Below are 19,823 nucleotides of genomic sequence, written 5' to 3'. Positions count from 1 at the left end.
TCTTGCTCAGACAATTATCTTCCGAAATTGTCGTCTTCATGTTCCATTTTGATGATTTTATAGAATAGTGATTGTTTGTTTCTTAATGTTTTAAAAACTTACTCATTTACATTACATAGATACACTTTTAAACGTACTCCCTGCCTTGTTAATTATAAAAAACGGTCTATATCTTGATACACAACATGGCTAAACAAAGGTTTAGCGAAAGTAAAGTAGATTAGCTAAAATGCAGGATCAACGAAGTTGGATCATTTAATATGGATTCCAGATATGTTGGCTAACCGGCATAAATGTTACTGAGATTAATGTTGGTCATTGTCACCTGGTTTAATCTAGTCACTTTACACTAATCCAGTTTAGCTTCATTCCACATGTTCAGATTTTGTTAATCATATATTCTGGTTATGTATTGTATTGTTAGTTTAATCTAGTCACTCTACACTAATCAAGTTAGTTCAGATGTTAATCATACTCATAACACATTCCATTTTTTTCTTTGCAGAGTGATTTCGTTTGATAACACAGTAGCATTGAACATCACTAATGTGAACTGTATTACATCATAACACATTTATATACTGGCTGTGTGTAGTGTGTGTACGCATATATTAAGGACACTTAAACTTCTATTTTTCCCTTTGTTTTAAAGGAGTTATACTTTTGCTTCAGTCATACAGCTTAACTTTTAAGTATAGATTAATTATTACATCTCAAATGCTGAATTCATATTTACATTGATAAATTCAAGATTTTATATCTTTATTTTAATTTCTTTAAATGCTTTATAAAATTAAACTTAAATGCACTTAAGAATTAAATGTTGGGTGCAAACAAACTATCAATCAGCTTTAATTGTGGTTTTGATTATTTTACAGTAGAACCCCTATCAAATTAAAGGGCACCTCCTATTAAAGGACCACATGAAATGAATGAAGGGGAATATAACATTGAGACCATTTTAAGGGACCAGTGGCCATATTCACCATTCACACTTAAGCTAAGGGAACCACCTACCCTTAAAATTATAAAAATCTAATTCAATACAATTTAAGAGAAATACTTAAATATTTATTGAGTGAAGTGAAATACTAAATATTTAAGGTAAATATGGCCACAGCTTCCCATGAAACAAACAACGAGCAATATATTAGGGGAAAAATATGTGGGGTAAAAGGTGTCCCCTTAATAGGGGTTCTACTGTATATATTACTGTTAGCACTTGTATCCAGTTACAGTATATCCTGGATTGGAAGGCAAAATGGTTGGTCAACGCTAAGACAAACAAGTAATATAGACTAGATTATTTACATCATATACAGAAAGATTCACTGTTTAGCTTCAAACACGAAAGCACAGTACACAATATTGTATCCTTCAGGAGGATATAATCAAGGAACTATTAGTTCCATGATATAATAAATTGAAACCCAGCGCTAAATGTTTACTCAAACTAAAGAACTGTCAGTTTAGTTACTATCCAATAATAACTACATTCAAATTTGTAATCACTTTGAAACTAAAAGTTTGGCCCTGGTACCCAAGATTCCAAATTTCATTTAAATTACAAACAATATCTCATATAAATAAAAGTGAAAGGGCACTTTAAATCAGCACACAAACATTGAAAATTACTGAGATACTTTACATTGCTTAATTACATATTACAGTATAACATTTGATTGGTTAATAACATATCACTGGCCATTCAGTATAGTTCTATTGAATGGGAAAGTGAAATTTAATTAAGTAAATGATGAATAAATGTATAGTTTGTTAGTCAATACATTTTTCCAATTTTCAGGTATTGCTGACTGATCTGGATTTGAAAATCAACCTAAAGAGTGTGCTGTCTATAACTGAGTGTTGCCTTTTTAAATGGCTTAGATTCCAGGCCTAGTCTTTCACATTGATTAAATATGGAAGTACCAGACTGAATATAAATTTACTTTAAAACAGTAGGTGTGTAATAAACTAAATAATTAATGCTTTTTACATTGATTATAGAAAATATTTCATTTACTGAAAGGCTCCACCTCATTGAAATATTCTCCCCATTCAACTCATAAACTTCATTAGTTGAAAATAAATAAAATATTAAAAATTCTAAAATACAGTGTTGAGATTAATTTAACTATCCTAAATTATAAATTTTGTTTACGAAATGACACAGTGTTCATACATTAAATAGGGACACTGGGCTGCTCTTAACATTAATAACCTGCTCAGTAATTATTATAAAACAAACATCTTGGTCTTCCTCCATCTCGGATTAGCTTACAACTTACATAAGCCATGCCAGGCATACGCTGCAAGTGTAAACACACCCTTAGTTAAGTTGGGATAGTAACACACAGATATTGTGAAGGCTTTCAGTTTTCAATTGATTGATCGATCTACTTTATTAAAGAAAATAAGTCCTACATAATGGGGGAAAAAGACAAAAACCATCTATAATTTTATGTCTATACAGTATTATGAAAGTAATAATAGAGTATATGATGATAATTTTATAGTAATATGAAATTAACGCAAGATGCCTGGCAGTATGAGCAACAAATACATTCACACACAAACTTAGGCAACAATAAAACCTCATTAAAACCTCAACATTTATTCTTATTACACCTGACGACAAATAAAAAATCTCTGCAGCTTACAGTCCAAAATCGTATTTTACATCGATACCACCAACAAAAATATTCTGTACAAGAAATCTGTATAATTTTCCTTTGCGCTTTGTACATAATTCCAAGTGTTCACGCGAAATTTACAATGTGAACTCGTCCGCAACCCTTTAAAACAAGAATAAGCTGGCTAGGTCATTTAGTTGCTCACTTAATACTTTAGTTGTTTTCATTTTCGTTTCATCTGTAAAGCATTTGATATACATTTGTTTCTGGTTATGTACTGTTGTTACCTCAGCCATCTCCAGCAGCATTCTAATAATCTATAAAAACATAAAGGTTTTTATTTTAATAATAATATTGTGAAACCTCTAAGCGCTGTACATAAACTAATACGAAGGGAATTCCAACCATGCCAAAAAACCCAAACCGAAGTAAGGGGATACGCCTTCGTCGCTAACCAGGGATCGGTCTAATTGAACCCCGGTCAGCACCAGTTGTGTCTCGGTCATCCCGGACTCAGGCGCCTCCTGTCCTACTAAATTAGATCTAAAACAATCTAGGTGGCATGGTAAAGGAGAAAAAAGGGGATTTTAAATATAGAGTATAAAATGCATTATAAAAATTATAAATTGCATTCTGAGAGACAGATCAAAATAGAGTAGAACCCTAAAATCTATTTATAGGACATAATTTCTGCGAAAATAATGAGGTGAAATATGTTTTAAAACTATGGTCGACCACTAATGAGGTGACACCCTATTGAGGTGACACCCTATTAAGGAGACACCCTATTAAGGAGACACTTTTTTGGTGATTCTTAATAGAGTTTTTACTGTAGTGCTCAGACGAATAAATTAAAATAAGGATATAATTAAAACTAAAATAGTGATAGCACAATGTTTTATATCACTAATACAGTGGGAGCTCCCGAGAGAAATGGGAAACCATTGAAGTTGGAACATAGTGGTACAAACCTTTAATAAATCATTCATTTGATGTAATATTTTATGCATCATCTGCTTTATGACAGTAAAGTTCTTTTAATGATTTCAATTCCTCTATCAATGTTTTATTTTGGTTTTCAAGAACGGCAACACGACTTTCCAGACATTTAATATACTCTTTCTTTTTCCGCCTACACTCCCTTGCTGCCTCTCTGCAAGATAGAAATACAGAAATAGATTTAACAACAAAATAATGAAGGAAAATAAACATACGCGTATGTTTTTTTTAAATAAAATCTCCTTCAATATTGTTGAGAGGTGAAGTTTTCCAAGAATATTTTTTCGTTGTGTTTCTAACAAATCACCACATATACTACTAATAGTGATCCTTTTTAGGGATACAGAAAACTGTTCCCTGAATCCACATTTTATGTAACAGCTTGTGCAGATTATAGGAAAGGCAACTCAAGAAACTAACAACAACATATCAACCTGGAACTGTAATGCCCTGATGCTAACACCACAAAGCAGATAAGCTTGTAGCTAGGTAGGTACAGTAGAACCCCTACACCTTCAGGACCCAACAAAGTAATATGGATAACCAGTGAATAGGTGTCGTGTCGTAGTATTATAAAATATATTGCCCATATTTATTTTAAGGGAAAAAGTCACCTTAATAGTATAAATCACAATTCTGAAACTAGCTCTACAATTTAAACACATTGAGGGACCATGCCAAATTTATTCTACTGTACGTTACTGCAGTAACAATACATGCACGTTACTGCATAGATTACCAAACTAAGCAAATTACTGCAGTCTCTGCAGTAGAATAACTTTGATGAGGTCCTGGCACTTTCTGTACCTGTTATTGAGAAGCCTTTGTTGTCTCTTCCTAGAAGCAGCCTCAATAATATGCTGGGGGGTTGGTAGGGACCCCTGGCCAGCCACACATGTTACTACTCCCGCAGGCAGGCTAGAAGCAGTGGCTGGCCGTATTTGGTAAGCTTGCACATCCCCTAGAAACGAACACAGAAAAGAGTTTCAATTATTCAAAGCGATAGACATAGTTTTATGTACCTGTTTTTGAAAAGCCTCAGCTCTCGTTTCCTGCCGGCCTCCTCCACCAGAGTCTGCTGAGAGTTATTTAGGCCGCCTTGGGTTGCCATTACAACACCTTGGGGTAAGCTGGTTGCAGGTCTGATCTGGTAGGTTTGGACGTCTCCTAATTGAATAGGGGTGAAATTGATATCTGTTAAATCTGGAACAGACTAATGACATCTCTACAATGAAAGTAGATCAATGATCTTTGATGAAAGAGTATTAAAGCTGTGTCTACACATCAAATGTATGTGATATATAAATGTGATGTGGCCATATATGGACATGATGTCATATCACTACCATTTGGGCATATCACTACCGTATTTGGGGACATCACTTTGTTTGTCAAAATAGTTTGATAGTGTAGACAGAGCTTAAGATGAGCACCTCTTCTTCAATACCCTAGATTATTAAGTAAGCAAATTTGCCCAACAAAATAAAAGAACCATCATTCATATTAAAACATTTTACACTAAACTACACTTAAACTAAACTTTTATCATAACTATGATTTTATATATGAATCGAGATAGAGGATATTTACTATTAAACCGGTTAAACTTTTAAGGTCATATTTACCATAATAGTATATCAATCATACTAGTACTACTCAAGGCAACACAAGCAATGCATAATTTAAGGATCGAAATTCATTTAGCATAAAGAAACAGTGTGTGCTTGCGCATTTTAATGATTTAATATTGTATTTAAAAATACAATATTGAACCTGCTGTCCCCTAACTACAACTATCAAAAGCTAAGCTGTTTATTTAACTGTAAATACTTAGGCCTAGTTCAGACTTTTGAGGCTTAGCACATGACCCAAGATTAATATTCAAGATGAACAGGTGACACAGGATGAAGGAACATCACATGTACCTACTATACAACATTCAAGGGTAATATATAATGGTTAGGACATCTGCATTATATCAAGCAGAAGGTTCAGAGTTTCAATCTAGGTTGGGACGGCATTTTCTCATCTTCACAGATTTCCTCTTCTTTATCGTTTCAAATTTATTAATTTTCTGTATATCACCAGATGGTTTAGAATGTCTTCTAATGCATGTAAATGTTTATATGTAAAAGTGTCTTTTCGGAAATCCCGCTTTGTGAATTTATATACTGAAAGATGGTGGCGTATTAATTTGATCTCTGGTGCATGTGCGTGCAATTGAGGGACTAGTGCTGTTCCACTGTACCACACACTGGGGTGTTAAAAAGTCACCTAATTTTAACAATATAATTAACATTCAGTATATATCACTAGGCATTTTTTTTTTGTAATGTCTGTAAATGTTTATAATGTAGTGAATGCTGTTATATAATTGTTGAGTAAAGCTCAAACTATAGTTTGACAAACAAGTTTGATGTGCCCAAATATGGTAGTGATAAGCTTAAATATGGTAGTGATATGACATCATCATGTCCATATATGGGCACATCACATTTTTTTGTCACATAAAGTTTGATAATGTAGACAGAGCTTTAGTTTATATATATTATTGCTATAATTTATGTAATTAGCATTGAACATGTACTGACATTCAAATCCAGACCAATGACCTCATTTTCAGTTTCAGTGAAGCACAGTAACACAGATTCCTCAACAGACTGTTAATAGCAACACCGACAAATATATGTGATAATTAATTGTGTCTGTAGAAATAGGCCATACGTAATCATTCCTTAAACATAATAAGCAATTTAACTGCAAAGTAGGCAAACAAAATACCTGTAGCTGTAGGTACAAAAAACTGTTGTCCATCTTGAGTTTGTATGGACTGTACTATTGTCCCAGCGGGGGTTCCATTTGCATTTGTCATAGTTAATGTCTGTAGGCCCTGCATGTTGTCCGGGTGGTTGGCTATCTGTATTGTCGTGACACCAGACCCTACAAAATAGAACATGTCAAAAATATTTATTTAAATTTTTTAAACAGAGCGTCATTGTAACCAATTTATACATTTTAAAAAGGAAAAGAATTTAAGGTAAATAAATAAAATGATGGAAATCTTCCAAACTTTTCACTAATTTATTTTTAAATAAAAAAAAAATGTTTGTGTTAGTCGGCAAATAAACGGTACAAAACAAGAATATCAATACAGAAAGAAATTAGAAAAGTGTTCATTCTGGAACTATGGGTAACCATTTATGCTGTCTTTGATAAAGATATTTTTGAAAATCCATAATAAGACCAATAAAATTGTCATAATAATATTTACTAATCTTGACATCATTTGATTGGACGTTTGAAAATATTATTTGCATGAAAGATAGCATGTTTATTCTATAGTTCTAATATGAAAACTTTTCTAATTTATGTTGTTTTATGCAAGAAAAATATATATGTTTATTTATCGTTTTCACACCAAAAAATGTGATGTGCCTATATATGGACCGATGATGTCATACCATTTTCAATATTTGGGTATATCACACTTTTTTTGTCAAACTAGTTTGATAGTGTAGACAGAGCTCAATTGGGCATATAAGTTGCGTTTCATTCTTACCAGCTGTGAAGTTTTGTAGTGATGCTGCTGTCAGTGTGGTTCCCTCTGTGTCTTCAGGTTCCTCTTCTATCTTTGCAACACCTGGTGCGTCTGATGACAAATCGTTCAGAATTTTCCTGCAAACACATTTCATAATAAGTAATTATATTTCAATATTATTTAACAATCTAGGCCTCAGAATTTGACATAATTGTTTTTTTTATAAACCCAACATAACATTTAATATATTATAAAAATCCAATGATGAAGGGATAGTGTTGGCAAAAGCTATGCAAATTTGTCTAGCTGTTTGACGTTATCGTTTTGATTTAGCTTATTTTATTTTGAATTTCCATTGAGATCTAGCCACTGATACCCATAGAATTGTCATTTTTTTTCATTTGCCTTTGGATTTTATAAAAATGTTTTGAAATTCTAAATATGTTACAAAATAACAAATTAATTGTACTGTACCTTTATTCAACCTGATTCAAATGACTATTTGATCTATTTAGATGTTTTTATATAAAACAAATAATGAATGTTTTTATATTCATGCTTTGGTACAAACAATTATATTTCGTGAAAGCTAAAAGGTTGTATTTTCAGCTCATAAAATTATTTGTACCATCACATTTGATAAACATTCATTATTATACATATGCCTTAAAGTTAGTTACTTTTGCTAGCAACACATAATTACCATAAACCCATGACTGTGTAACCTGCACACACACTGTATCCAACAAGTAGAGTGAAGTCAAGTGGTAGAAATCATGTACCAAATTCTCTTTATGTATGGAATAACAATAGGGGGCGGTTCCATGATTCAAACAAAGGATTGGGCTTTTGTACGGGTGTGGGGCCAGCTGTGTAGACAAGAGGTGTGTGTATTCACAAAACTGATTTCTACGTACCCACCCTTCAAGGTAAAAAAAATAATTTTGTTTTTAAATTTTCAAAAAAAAAAATTTGGGAAACTTTAAATCAATTCATTATTTTAGCTTAAAAATATTCTACCTGTATGACGGTCTACGAGACAAAATCTCTTGTCGTTTTCGCCTTTCTACCTCTGATTGTATTACGGGTAGACCACCTTCTTCTTCAACTTGTGTAACCTATTAAGAATTAAGGAAAATACTATAATTTAAACTAATATTTAACATGTTTAATTCTATATAAAACTCTAGAAATAGTAGAGCTATTCTAAAAAATGTTAACCATGCCTTGTTCAGTGATTTTGAGCTCTTGCCTCATGGGCGTCGCTTTCGATGCCCGGCATGTAGAACAAACCGGAAAAGAAATTCGTTTTTGCCAGTGGCTCTTGTTATATTGTACTGTGTATTGTTATTTTTGTATATTTTGTAAGATTATTTTAATCCAGACCTTTTTATTTGAATTGCCCCGTGTGGGATGATAAAAGAATATTGAATTGAATATTATTATGAATAGCTAATGAATAGGCCCAGTGATAGATATGATTGCATTCAAATGATCAAGCAATCAAATGACCAGAATCCAACTAAATACTGTTATTTTAATTTTTGGATCTGATCGAAACTGGACTATACTTCCAATGCAAAATATTTTAGATTTTACTTAATTGCTTTACATAACGTTTTGGTTGCCCAAGAAAGATGTTTAAAATTGTGTCTACTGTAGGAATTATGGTACCATTTTGAGTTGCAGTAAAAAAAATGTATATCAATATTAATGAAATTCTAGAAATAAAACCAGAAGAATCAATTAACTTAACTCACTGAAAACAATACAATAAAGTAGTTACGTCAATTGGATTACAAGATAATGCTTCCTTATAAAAATTAAGTTCATTAACAAGCTACTGATTAATTAACTTTAATTTGGCATATGAAGTTTAAATAGTACTTAAATATTTGATGACAATGAATGTTGAGAGTTGTGGCAAAACTAGGCCTATAAAAATAACTTGTTCAGGAAATGACTGGATGCAATAGGTTGTGACTCATATGGCACAGTAACTCTAGAGTTGAACATTGTCACTTTTCAGTTCTAAACATCCCAGGTTTATATGTAAATTTATAGATTTAGATTTAAAAATTTTTTTTTTATAATATGCTATAAAAAGATAATTAAATAACTGGACTTGCAGCCATAACATTATTTTCAATACAAGTGATACCTTATTATCCCAGGTTTATACTGTACATAAATATTTAGATTTTGCAAAACATTCAACATGTGAGAAGAAAATAAAACACAAACAAATCTATTATTTCATATTGTTTGTGATGAAAGAGGCCTGACGACACATGACTTGGCCGTGGCGACTGGTATCACGTCAAGTCGGTGAATAAAAGATAAAAACAATACAAGACAGCAACCTACACATTTATTTGATATCCATTTGTTGTATCTACCGAAAAATTTAGCCATTTTCATGGTTTTTAAAAATTGCTAAAGAATTTACAATTTTGGGGAAAAAATTCACTGACCGTAAAAGCAAATTTGATCTTAGCGTTAGCGTAGACAACATATTTGGGCTAACCCGAATAGTAGCCCAGGGATGTTTTGAGGAGTTGACTGTACCAGTATAATTACATTCATGCTAAACAAAGCTTGAACAATGACTGTACTGTTGTAGACATTGTTTAGTTCAGAAATGTGTGTTGAACAGTACAGTGTTCAAACAATAGTCATAATTTCAACAGATAATACTTCTGTGTAGTACAGTGTTTCCTTCCTGAAAAAATTTAATATTTAAACTATTTTCACACCAATTCATGTGAAAAAAATGTTGATTGACAATTTTGAAGACATACCAAGTATTTTGACACAGGACAGGAAAAAACCATAAGTAAGAGGTTAATAATGTTTGGGTGCTAGGACGTAGTACTACTGTACTGTAGGATATTATATTTTCAAAAGATTGCAATTATAAATTTAAATAAAATAAATTATAAAATATGAATCAAATCATGCTGAGAAAAAAAATGTTAGACAATTTTGCAGAAATAGTTGTTTCCAGACATCAACAAGCAAGAAAAATCCATAATAAGTGATATTCAGGCATTTGGTAAGTCTATGACATGGCTACTTTGAATATATTATATTTAGCACAAGATTATTTTATCAAGATTTAATAAAATAATATTGAAATACTGTATCTAAAATATAGTACAATTAAATGAAGCAACTCTACTATGCCCATGTAACACTAACTGTATGATCGCTAGAGAAGAAGCCAGCCAGTTGAAATAGCTAATTATTATACAATATTGTGCAGGCTATAATATATAGATATTTTCTATGCGGATGGGTGATCCGCAATATAATATTATAAATGCTTTGATTACTATGGATCTCATTATTATAAATTGTTTATATAGTTCATTCATGTCACTTTTTATTATAGGTATATCATTATTGTGTAATTGCCTTTCTATGCTGAATTTTTTGTTGAAATACAAAATGTTAAAAAATAAATAGAAAGATTTTTTTCTTCAAACATTTGTTTTATTCCAGTGGGTGCATTCCCCATTCATAGACAAAGTAATACACATTGCCCTTTTTAATATTACAATTTACAAATTAATATAATAACTAAAATGTACCACTTACAGGTAGGTGAAAGTAATAAATTATTTATAATTTGCATTAGTTAATTAAAAAAATAATATTGATAGTTAATTTATACAATAATCATATATTCCTATAATTTTTGATTCCATAAATAATTTATATTTTTAGATAGATTCGGTGAAAACAGAACAAACACATATTGATTTTTTTGAAGCTATAATTAGAGAATCTGGATAATTTATTGAGGTTTTAAAAGATCATAAATAGTGTCTAGACATTAAATAACAGTACACATACTGGATTTAATAACAGTTTAATTTGTTTTCATATGTATGAATCTACAAGAATTGTTTGTTTTTTTAATTTTATTATTAATAAAGAATTAAACAAGAAGTAAGAGAAAAGAATGTCATGGCAAAGAAGAAGAGAATGAGAATCAGAAGAGAGAATGCCGTAGGAGAGAAGGTGGAATAGAATATACAGTAATGTCATGGGCAAGAAATGAATGGTGGAAGAAGAAAATATATCATGGGAAAGAAGGCTAGTTTCACTTTCAGAGAAGAGAATGTGGTGGGATAGAAGTGAAGGTGTGGCAGAGAAGATTTGTTATAGGTGCGAAATAAATGGTAGAAGAGAAGAGAATGTCATGTGAGAGAAGTAATGGATAGTGTCAAAAAAGATGTCATGGAGAGAGAAGTGAAGGCTGTGGCAGAGAGAAAATATAATTTGAGATAAAATGCCATCGGAGGCGTAAGTGAAGGTTATTGTTAGAGGAGAAATATGATGGCATTGGCAGAGAGGAGGCTACAGTGTAAAGGCTAGTCCTGTAGATGAGAGAATACAATGTAATGGCAAAGTTGTGTGATACAGAAGAAAAACAATAAAATGTAAGTTAAGTGACATAATTTAGATGGTCTATATGGTAGAAGATGCAAGAAGATTTTTACATTATAGAAATTCCTAGAGTATTGAATTTAAAATATTAAACTAATAATCTACTAATGCTATAATATTCATTGAATGTTAATGCCGCAGTCAAATAATGTCAACACAGTTCTTTAGTTACCTGTACTTGAACTGTTGGAAGTGGAGTTGCTTGGATTACAGAGGGCTGGTTACCCTGTTGTTGTTGTTGTACAGATTGAACCTGAACAGGAGCATTATGCATAGCCGACATTACCACGGACACTGGTACAGGTTGGCTCACGGTCGTTATACCCTAATTATATAAGAGATCGATTAAAATTAATCATTGAATAATTATGGTGAAATAAATGGTACAGTAACTGTAGCATATCATAGTTTGAGAATGTTCTTAACTTTCACTATCCTTGTTAAATAAAAGAGGGGTTCTATGATACAGAATAAACCACAATACATTATTCATAATCTCCCACAAGAGCTACATTACTATAACACATTGCAGAAGTTATCAACATGTTTGAGTATACAGGCTAAATAAAAACGACAACGTTCTAATTTGACTAGCCTACAGTACTGCTTAAAATATTAACAATTCTAAAACTTAAAACCGAGACCTTGTTAAAATAATATCAATACAATTATTTCTAAATCCAAAAGGAAAGAGTTATAACAACAAATTAATTTTGGGATTTTAAATTATATTTAGGGGAAAAACCCTTTTCAGAATGTTAGAAAATAATTATCAAGATATAATTTTCCTGTAGTCTCAAATCAATTGTAAATGTTCGTGCATTACACACTAAATAATTTGGGTATCAATTTCATAACTGGCTGGTTTTAGAAATTATAAATGGATATGATTGGTTTGTTTACAAACCTGTAATGTAGCAGTGGCATCCGTTTCTTGGGACCTTGGAACCGTTTCTGCTTCGGATTTTGCTTCCATATTTACAATTAAGATTTTGAGAATAAGCTACAGTGCCTGTTTAAAAAATACCAAGCAGAAAAAAAAACTTAATTTACAAATTTTAAATTATGTTTCGATCTGTTTTTAAAATGGATTTGTATTTTGTTATGTTTAAATGAGGGTGGCCTATCCAGGTCCATTGGGAAAGCACTTTTACCTAAGGGTCCCTTTGTGTTGAGCTGGCATTGGCATCAAAGGCACTTATCTGTCTATAACGACAGGGCTGAGATGGATAAAAAAACCGGGTAACTCGCTAACTGACAAAAGATGGACTGGGTTTTATAAATAATCGCACACGAGCCAGATGTACTGTATGAAATCCGAGTAGACCTATAGTACTGTACCATTAGATTTATGGTTGAGGAGATCCCTGAATCTGTGCCGATTTTTACTATGTTTTACATTGATTTTCAAATTTTCTACCCCAAGAACAATGATGTAATTTATGCTAAAATCATGAAAACAGGAGCACAGTTAATGTTAACCAAACACTGGGTATTTACCCAGAGTTGAAACTCATACCATGTACTGTACAAACAAGCAAACTTAACTGATACTCAATTTTAGTTAAACCAGTGGAAATTTCCCAATTATGACTCCGCCTTCAAAATCAATATTTTTCAGCCTAAACTACAGTATTACAAAATATCACGGTCGAGTAGGTCAAAACGTATCTATCCTGAAAATCCCAAAAACTGATTTTTATGTAAATAGGATCAGTGATTTTAAAGGCATGATAAAACGAAAATTGAGATTTGTGAAAAAGCACAAGATTTAAAGGAGCATGGAGTGAGAGGTAGGGTAAAAAAGCATGAGTTTGGATGATGATGTATGTGATTTGACATGTATGGTTATATAGCATGTCACACTGTGTTAAGTCTGTCTTAAACGACAGTCACGCTTCATCGGTCAGGAAGCTATTTAATTCAAATTCTTTCCGAGAAGTCAAAATCAATGTACTGTATCCTTCTATGAATTTATTTCTGTGTTCTATAGTTGAATAGTCATTGTTTAATGAAATATTGGTATGGTATGCATTTCCCTTTCTCAATTTCATTTTCAATTCAATTTTCTATTACCGAACTACGCGCAGTTATAAACCAATTTTCCACTGGCTACTGGCAGTAACTAACTGTAACTTTTATTGCAAAAAAAAATATGCTGTTAAATTAATAAATTACTTCTTCAATCATTTTTAAAAACTGTAAAATTACAGGTCCATGACCATCGCATCATTAGAAAACATCTGGTACAGCATCTATCATCATAATGATAGTGCACCCTCTATTACAGTAATTTATACAAGATTAGCATTCATTGTCTAGAAATCCTTTTTAATACAGACATAAATTTAAATGATCAGAGTGTAATAACTGGATGTGTTCATTCACTAAACAGTCAACAAAACACATTAATGTTTCTTCAGATTTATTTCATCTCTGTGTGCCGGGTAATGGGTATAGAATAATGGTTAACAGTACATGATACACTGGTTAAACACTGTACTGACTTTCTTCATTCAATTGCAATGATAAATATTTCAGAAAAAAACTGCAATGTCACTTGTGTTTGATTGTATTAACACTATCTTTTTTCTTTGTTTGTTTTGAAAATCAAATCCCAAAACCAATCAAATGTTGAAAAAGCCCACAGCATACTGTAGACTTACTGATGATATGCCAGTTTTCAAAACAAATTTCTATTGATTTTTAAATGGACAAATAAAAATACTACTGTATGACTAGTAGAACACTCTAAATTCATTCTCTTCCAGTAATGATGAGTCTACTGTACTATACATAGGTCCTAACAGTCAAATAAGACCCAAACATACTGTAGAGTATAACAAGTCTATATTTTACTGAATATGTACAACTATTGCTTTGTCTACAGTAGTGTTAGTTACACTTGAAGTTGAAGATAAAATGTCAAATTCTTATATATTCAATACACAAAAACTGACAATTAATAACAAGCATATTCTGTTGTTTTCTTTGGATTTGAGAGCTAGTAATCATCACTCTACCAAGGGTATTAGTTTTCTACAGTATATTTCAACTCACATGCCTATAGAGACCAATTAGAAACCAATTTACATATTACAACTTCAGTCCCCAAGGAATCAGTACATACTACTTTCTAACTCAGACAAAAGGTCAAAGGGCACTGTATGACTTTGGTAAAATGATTAGAAACGCTGCTGGTCAACCAATAAAGAAATGGCGCCAGTATGATCAGAAAACATACAACACAATTTTATAAATCTTGACAATTGTTAATTAATTATTACCGGATTACATTAAAAAACAGAATTTTAATCTTGATTCTTGATAAAATATTTTCCATTTATATACATGCGATTCAAAATATATACATTTTTTGTTTAACAAGATAATTCTGAAATTAATCAATATACTATTATTCTTAATAATAATATTAGTTGCATCATCATTAATTTTACTGATAATTGATATTTACAGAAAGAACACTACAAATGTGGCATACTGTACTGGCAGTAAGCAGTCTTTTCAAACAGAGGACCTGTGTTTGAATCCTGGTTTTTCATGTGTTTAAGCGATGCATTACTGGTAGGTACTGTAGCATACAGAAAGATGTACAAACAATACATTAAACAATTAAAAACTTAATATTATTAATACACACAAAACAAGCTTTGTATAGACTGAAAGACTTTTATTTTATCTTTCGACATGATGATTATCTTTCTCATTACTGTTTCGTTAATGTTGATACCTTTGTGCAATTTGCCAACAACTTTACTGTACAACTCAGCAACAGAAATTTGTTGTTTGGAAGTAATTGTATCCCAATCAATGTACCTGATCCCATGGAGCACTGAGCCTCTATAATTTCTATAAAAAAAAACCTGCACACGAAAAGTGAGGTAGTCGCAGTGTGAATGGCCATTAAAGAAAAGGATTACGAGTAGTTGAGGTAGGAAATTTAATAAAAACATTTATTTTTTATTTTATTTTGATTATTCTTTTAAATTTATTACGCATGTTTATAAACATTGAAAAATATTGCATGGGAATTGTTGAAATTGTGCATAGGGCCCTAGATGTAGGCCTACTAACTAGCCTAGCCTATGTAAATTTATTTTATAACACCTCTCTGCGATTTCTCTGCACCTCTTCTCACATCTGCCTACCTAACATTCATTCTCACGACTAGTGACCGCAGCACCCCGACAAAAGAATTAATTGTTGTTAGGCTCTATTTAATAGGGAAAAAAGGATTATGTGAGGTGGTCTTTCTCTTTTATGTACAGTGCAGACAGGAGACAGGACAGCAGAGTTGGTGGATTTTTTTTTAAATTTAAAAGTGTATTAAAAATAAACATGCCTCGTCTAGGCTACTAGATCTAGAGCAGACTAACATTAACAGTTAGGCCTCCCATCTTAGTATATAGCCTAGTCCGAACCTTGACAAATAAGGACGGTTTTGGTTTAAGCCCACAGTCCATTCAGCCCAGAGTGTGTGTGGTGTGTGTGCGAGCGGATAGACTGTCTGTGTGTGAAGAAATCTGCAGTCGTGTCGTCTCCCTGTTTTTTAGGTCAAACTGGAAAAAGCGGAAGGGACACAAATGGCGAATACGCACACACTAACTTAACATGAGTACAGGGGTGCAGTATTACTTATAAATAAACAAATCCTTCGGGAATTTACTACTCCAATGTGTACCCATGTGTCATGCTGGGCTCAACGACAACAAGAATCACGAATTTATGTTTTGATGCGCTGATGAACAACTTACCAGTTACGTATTTTCTCGTCACAGCTGTTCAGCGATCGGAGTGGCCACCTTCTTTACTACGTAGCACAACGTCAAAGTACACGAAAATCGTCACAGCTTACAAACAACAACGACCTCATCGCGATCATCTTTCTTGCTGAAATTCTTCCGCCGACGCGGCAGAGTTGATGGAAAGGGCAAAGTTTGCTTGGTTTGCCAACGTCACATGGTACAAATTGAAATGGTGACGTCATTTAAATCAACAACCATTGGTTAATCAATATAAAAAAATTATTAACCGGAACTACGTCATATTACCTATGATTTTCAATCGTAAATTATTTGAATTTACACCACCAATAATTGTTAATTAATTCTGATAATTATGAAATTAGATTTATTGTCTTTTTATAAAACTTTAATTACTTGGGTAAGGATGCAATATCCAATGCTAAAATCAAGGAATTAGGTACTTTTCAGATCTATTTAGGTAGTGCACAATGTCTAGTGTAGAGAGTAAATCGCCGAGCTACGTAATCCTGAAATACGCCCTCTAAATTATTATATAATTATTGATAGGAAATAAAATAAGAAAAATAGATTAAGACAGAATAAATTGTCTTATTCCATAAATAATGAATACAGATATTGTAATCTAAAACTAAATAATCTCTATGCATAAATTGACGAATACTCAGCTAAGTAAAACAAATTCATATTAATTTGAGATGGAATTAATAATCCAGTAATATGTTTTCAAATTAAATTTATTTTTTAAACATTAAATGTAGGCCTATTTTAATCTTCATTTGTATAATCCATTTCATTTCCTTATTTCACTGAGTTAAAAAAACAACAAAATATATCACATAATGCTGCAAAACAAAAACATTTGTAGATTATGATTTAATAATTAATGGAAAACTAGGGCACTAGGTGCCTACCTGCCATATACCTGCATTATGATTTTCTTACAAAAAAACCGTACAACCCCTTTTTTGCCATTGTAGTAAATTTAGTTGCACTTGCTTGCAGTGCACAACAAATGAACATAACGTTGTTGTAATATATGGTTGATAAATGTAGTTAGTGGTGAAATATATAGATGTTGTGGGTTATAGCCTTGACATTTGGCAAGATTTGGATACTACTGTCACCTTCAGGCTGTTCACTGACAACAAACACATTCAATCTGCATTCGATATTCATTATCAGACAAATTCAAACAAATAAGACGTATAACAAGTTTATAGTTAATACACTGTATTTAATATAAATTTAGCAAAAAAGGCTGATTTAATTTCAAGTTAAAAAATGTAAAACTTTGTTGTCACTCCTGAAGCACCAAACGTTAAAGTTTGTGAGAGCATCTTGGAGGAAATGTCACTGTTAACTGGATTCTGTTAACTGCACATAAACATTTTCTTGCTCAATGCTGCCCCACACAAAGGTGAATGCAGTCAAAATATACACCACTGTATTATGCTACCAGCTGTGTTAACACTGTCAATTAAATGTTCAGTCTATATTGTTCCAAAACTCACCAACCACACCTTCAGTTGTATTAAAATTTAGAATCTTTTACTAAAAGGGTGTTACACTATGGATTGAAAATGCTGACAAAACAGAGCTTTTGTTTAAAGCAATAAGGAATAGCCACACGACTATGCGTAAGTCATTCAGCCCACGAAACTAAGACAAATTATGAGTATTCACAGAATGACCATTAGATTCAATAGATGCACAGTCATGTGATGCTCCGTGCATGCAATTAGCTCACAGTAAGTACAATTGCTCATAAACTCTCCAAATTCTTCACAATACATTTTAATAAGAAATCAGACTTTCTTTGTGGGCCAGCCCAAGATGGTTTTCGGGACTAAACTGTACGCATAATGGATATACACCATAAATAATTCTTTCACGGACTAAAACTAATTATAGGTTAGGTTCTGTTTCGGGTATTTTCCAGTTCAATTTTCGACCCTGTTCATAAAGTTCTTTGAGAGTTGATTTCCATAATGCTTTGTCGTTTCCGTTGTCGCTGAGTTCAAGGTATTTCTCGTAGAGCATCAACGCGGTACGTGCATCCTCTATACTGTCATGAGTTTCTGACTGGATGTTCAGCTCTGGAAGAAAAAGTTGAATATATTTGTATTGGGTGAAATAATAAACATAAATTACATAACAAAAGCATTGCAATGCCACTGCCTAGTTCACATGCAAAAGTCTATCATACACCAATCATACGGCAGCTTTATGCTCTGCGTGTAAACATCCCAATTATGATGTGTGTGTCTAGAATTTCAAATATACGTAGAAGGACTACGAATTGAAATGAAATTAGTTGTCAGTTGACTTACTTAAAAAATACCAGGCAAGAAATTTGAGTGAAGCGAGACGTTGCTTAGGCAGGCTAAATAATATGGCTGTGTCCATTATTTGGTTTGATGGTACCTGAAAAAACAATATTTTCAAATAATGAATTGATCACAGTCCTTCAATTTTAGCTTAGTTACATCATACTTTCTTGTCAAACTAGTTTGATAGTGTAAGACAGAGCTTAAGAAACACTCTTACCTGCAGGTTGATGACTCTGAAATCTTTCTTTAGTCCATGACCAATGAATATGACTCCTCTATTGACAAGATACTTCAGTTTCAAGTACGTTGTTTTTAAAGTTGTGATATGTTTTGATGAAATCATGACATCCAGATCACCTGGCTTGATCCCGGAAAATTTAGTTAAGTAATCAACAACCTAGTGAACAAAGATTTAACATTTAGTATACAGTAGAACCTCTATTAACTTCAGGACCCAAAAGTTTCCTTCAATAGGGGTTGGCCATGGCGTTAAAACATATATTTCCAATTATTTGTTACATGGCAAAGTGTCCCCTTAATAGATGTGTCCTAAAGAAGAGGTTCTATTTTGCAAAACAAGAAAATTGGAATTATCTTTTTGAAAACTTTCACATTCTCTACATTTATTCTGACATCTGAGAGCTGGTCCTAAAGGGGTCAAAGTTATCCTGACTAGCATAGGTTTAGTATACAACATTGTGATCAAGTTTCTACCTGTTCCTGAGTTGAGATGTAATCATCAATGAACGGTATTCCTTGCATCGGTCCAGTGCCTCGTATACATGTTGTCCTAGCAACAGACATTTGGCTTGGCTTAACAGTGGTTCTTGTACCGTCACTACGTATCTCAGCCTCTTCCTTAAAAAAAATATAAAAAATCTTTATTCACATTACTGTCTTTGGTGTCAATATTTTAGACCACAGTAATCCCAATTTTGAAAATGAAATATAGGGAGACTTTACAAAAGCATGGCCAAACCGTAAAGGGCACTATTAAACAAGAAATATTTTTTACAAAAAACGCCACTCAATGTTGACGTAACAGTTTTAATTATATCTTTTCTTTAGAAATAATGATCGA

General features: G+C 32.4%; 2 protein-coding genes across 8 annotated transcripts in view; both read right to left on the bottom strand.

The window, feature by feature from the left end:
* Positions 1 to 237: 237 nt before the first annotated feature.
* On the bottom strand, positions 238 to 16,531 carry LOC144840367 (cyclic AMP-responsive element-binding protein 1-like). Of its 5 annotated transcripts, XR_013611908.1 has the most exons (10): positions 16,397 to 16,467; positions 12,533 to 12,637; positions 11,798 to 11,950; positions 8,191 to 8,288; positions 7,192 to 7,307; positions 6,414 to 6,572; positions 4,440 to 4,593; positions 3,605 to 3,786; positions 2,282 to 2,950; positions 238 to 2,250 (listed from the first exon to the last, which is right to left on the bottom strand). XR_013611908.1 is itself a non-coding variant. In XM_078696160.1 (9 exons), the coding sequence occupies exons 2-8, from the start codon at positions 12,599 to 12,601 to the stop codon at positions 3,636 to 3,638; spliced, it is 900 nt and encodes a 299-aa protein (XP_078552286.1). In that variant the 5' UTR covers positions 12,602 to 12,637; positions 16,401 to 16,531; the 3' UTR covers positions 238 to 2,950; positions 3,605 to 3,635. The 5 variants fall into 5 exon arrangements, 4 of the variants coding, with proteins under 4 accessions (XP_078552286.1, XP_078552288.1, XP_078552285.1 ...); XM_078696160.1 differs by having other exon boundaries at positions 238 to 2,950; positions 16,401 to 16,531; XM_078696162.1 differs by lacking the exon at positions 4,440 to 4,593 and adding an exon at positions 4,655 to 4,799 and having other exon boundaries at positions 238 to 2,950.
* A 1,106-nt stretch (positions 16,532 to 17,637) lies between these two features.
* The window catches only part of LOC144840364 (PAN2-PAN3 deadenylation complex catalytic subunit PAN2-like), a 40,608-nt gene continuing 38,422 nt past the window's right edge, over positions 17,638 to 19,823 (bottom strand). For all 3 annotated transcript variants that reach the window (XM_078696154.1, XM_078696155.1, XM_078696156.1), the window contains exons 23-26: positions 19,457 to 19,600; positions 18,960 to 19,139; positions 18,743 to 18,836; positions 17,638 to 18,508 (exon numbers count right to left, since the gene is read on the bottom strand). In XM_078696154.1, the coding sequence (XP_078552280.1) occupies positions 18,318 to 18,508; positions 18,743 to 18,836; positions 18,960 to 19,139; positions 19,457 to 19,600 (609 nt within the window). In that variant the 3' untranslated portion in view covers positions 17,638 to 18,317. The remainder of the gene's footprint in view (positions 18,509 to 18,742; positions 18,837 to 18,959; positions 19,140 to 19,456; positions 19,601 to 19,823) is intronic.

Source organism: Antedon bifida, chromosome 4 (assembly GCF_963402885.1).
Source record: "Antedon bifida chromosome 4, ecAntBifi1.1, whole genome shotgun sequence".
Lineage (NCBI taxonomy): Eukaryota > Metazoa > Echinodermata > Crinoidea > Comatulida > Antedonidae > Antedon > Antedon bifida.
This window is presented reverse-complemented; position numbering and strand designations above follow the sequence as displayed.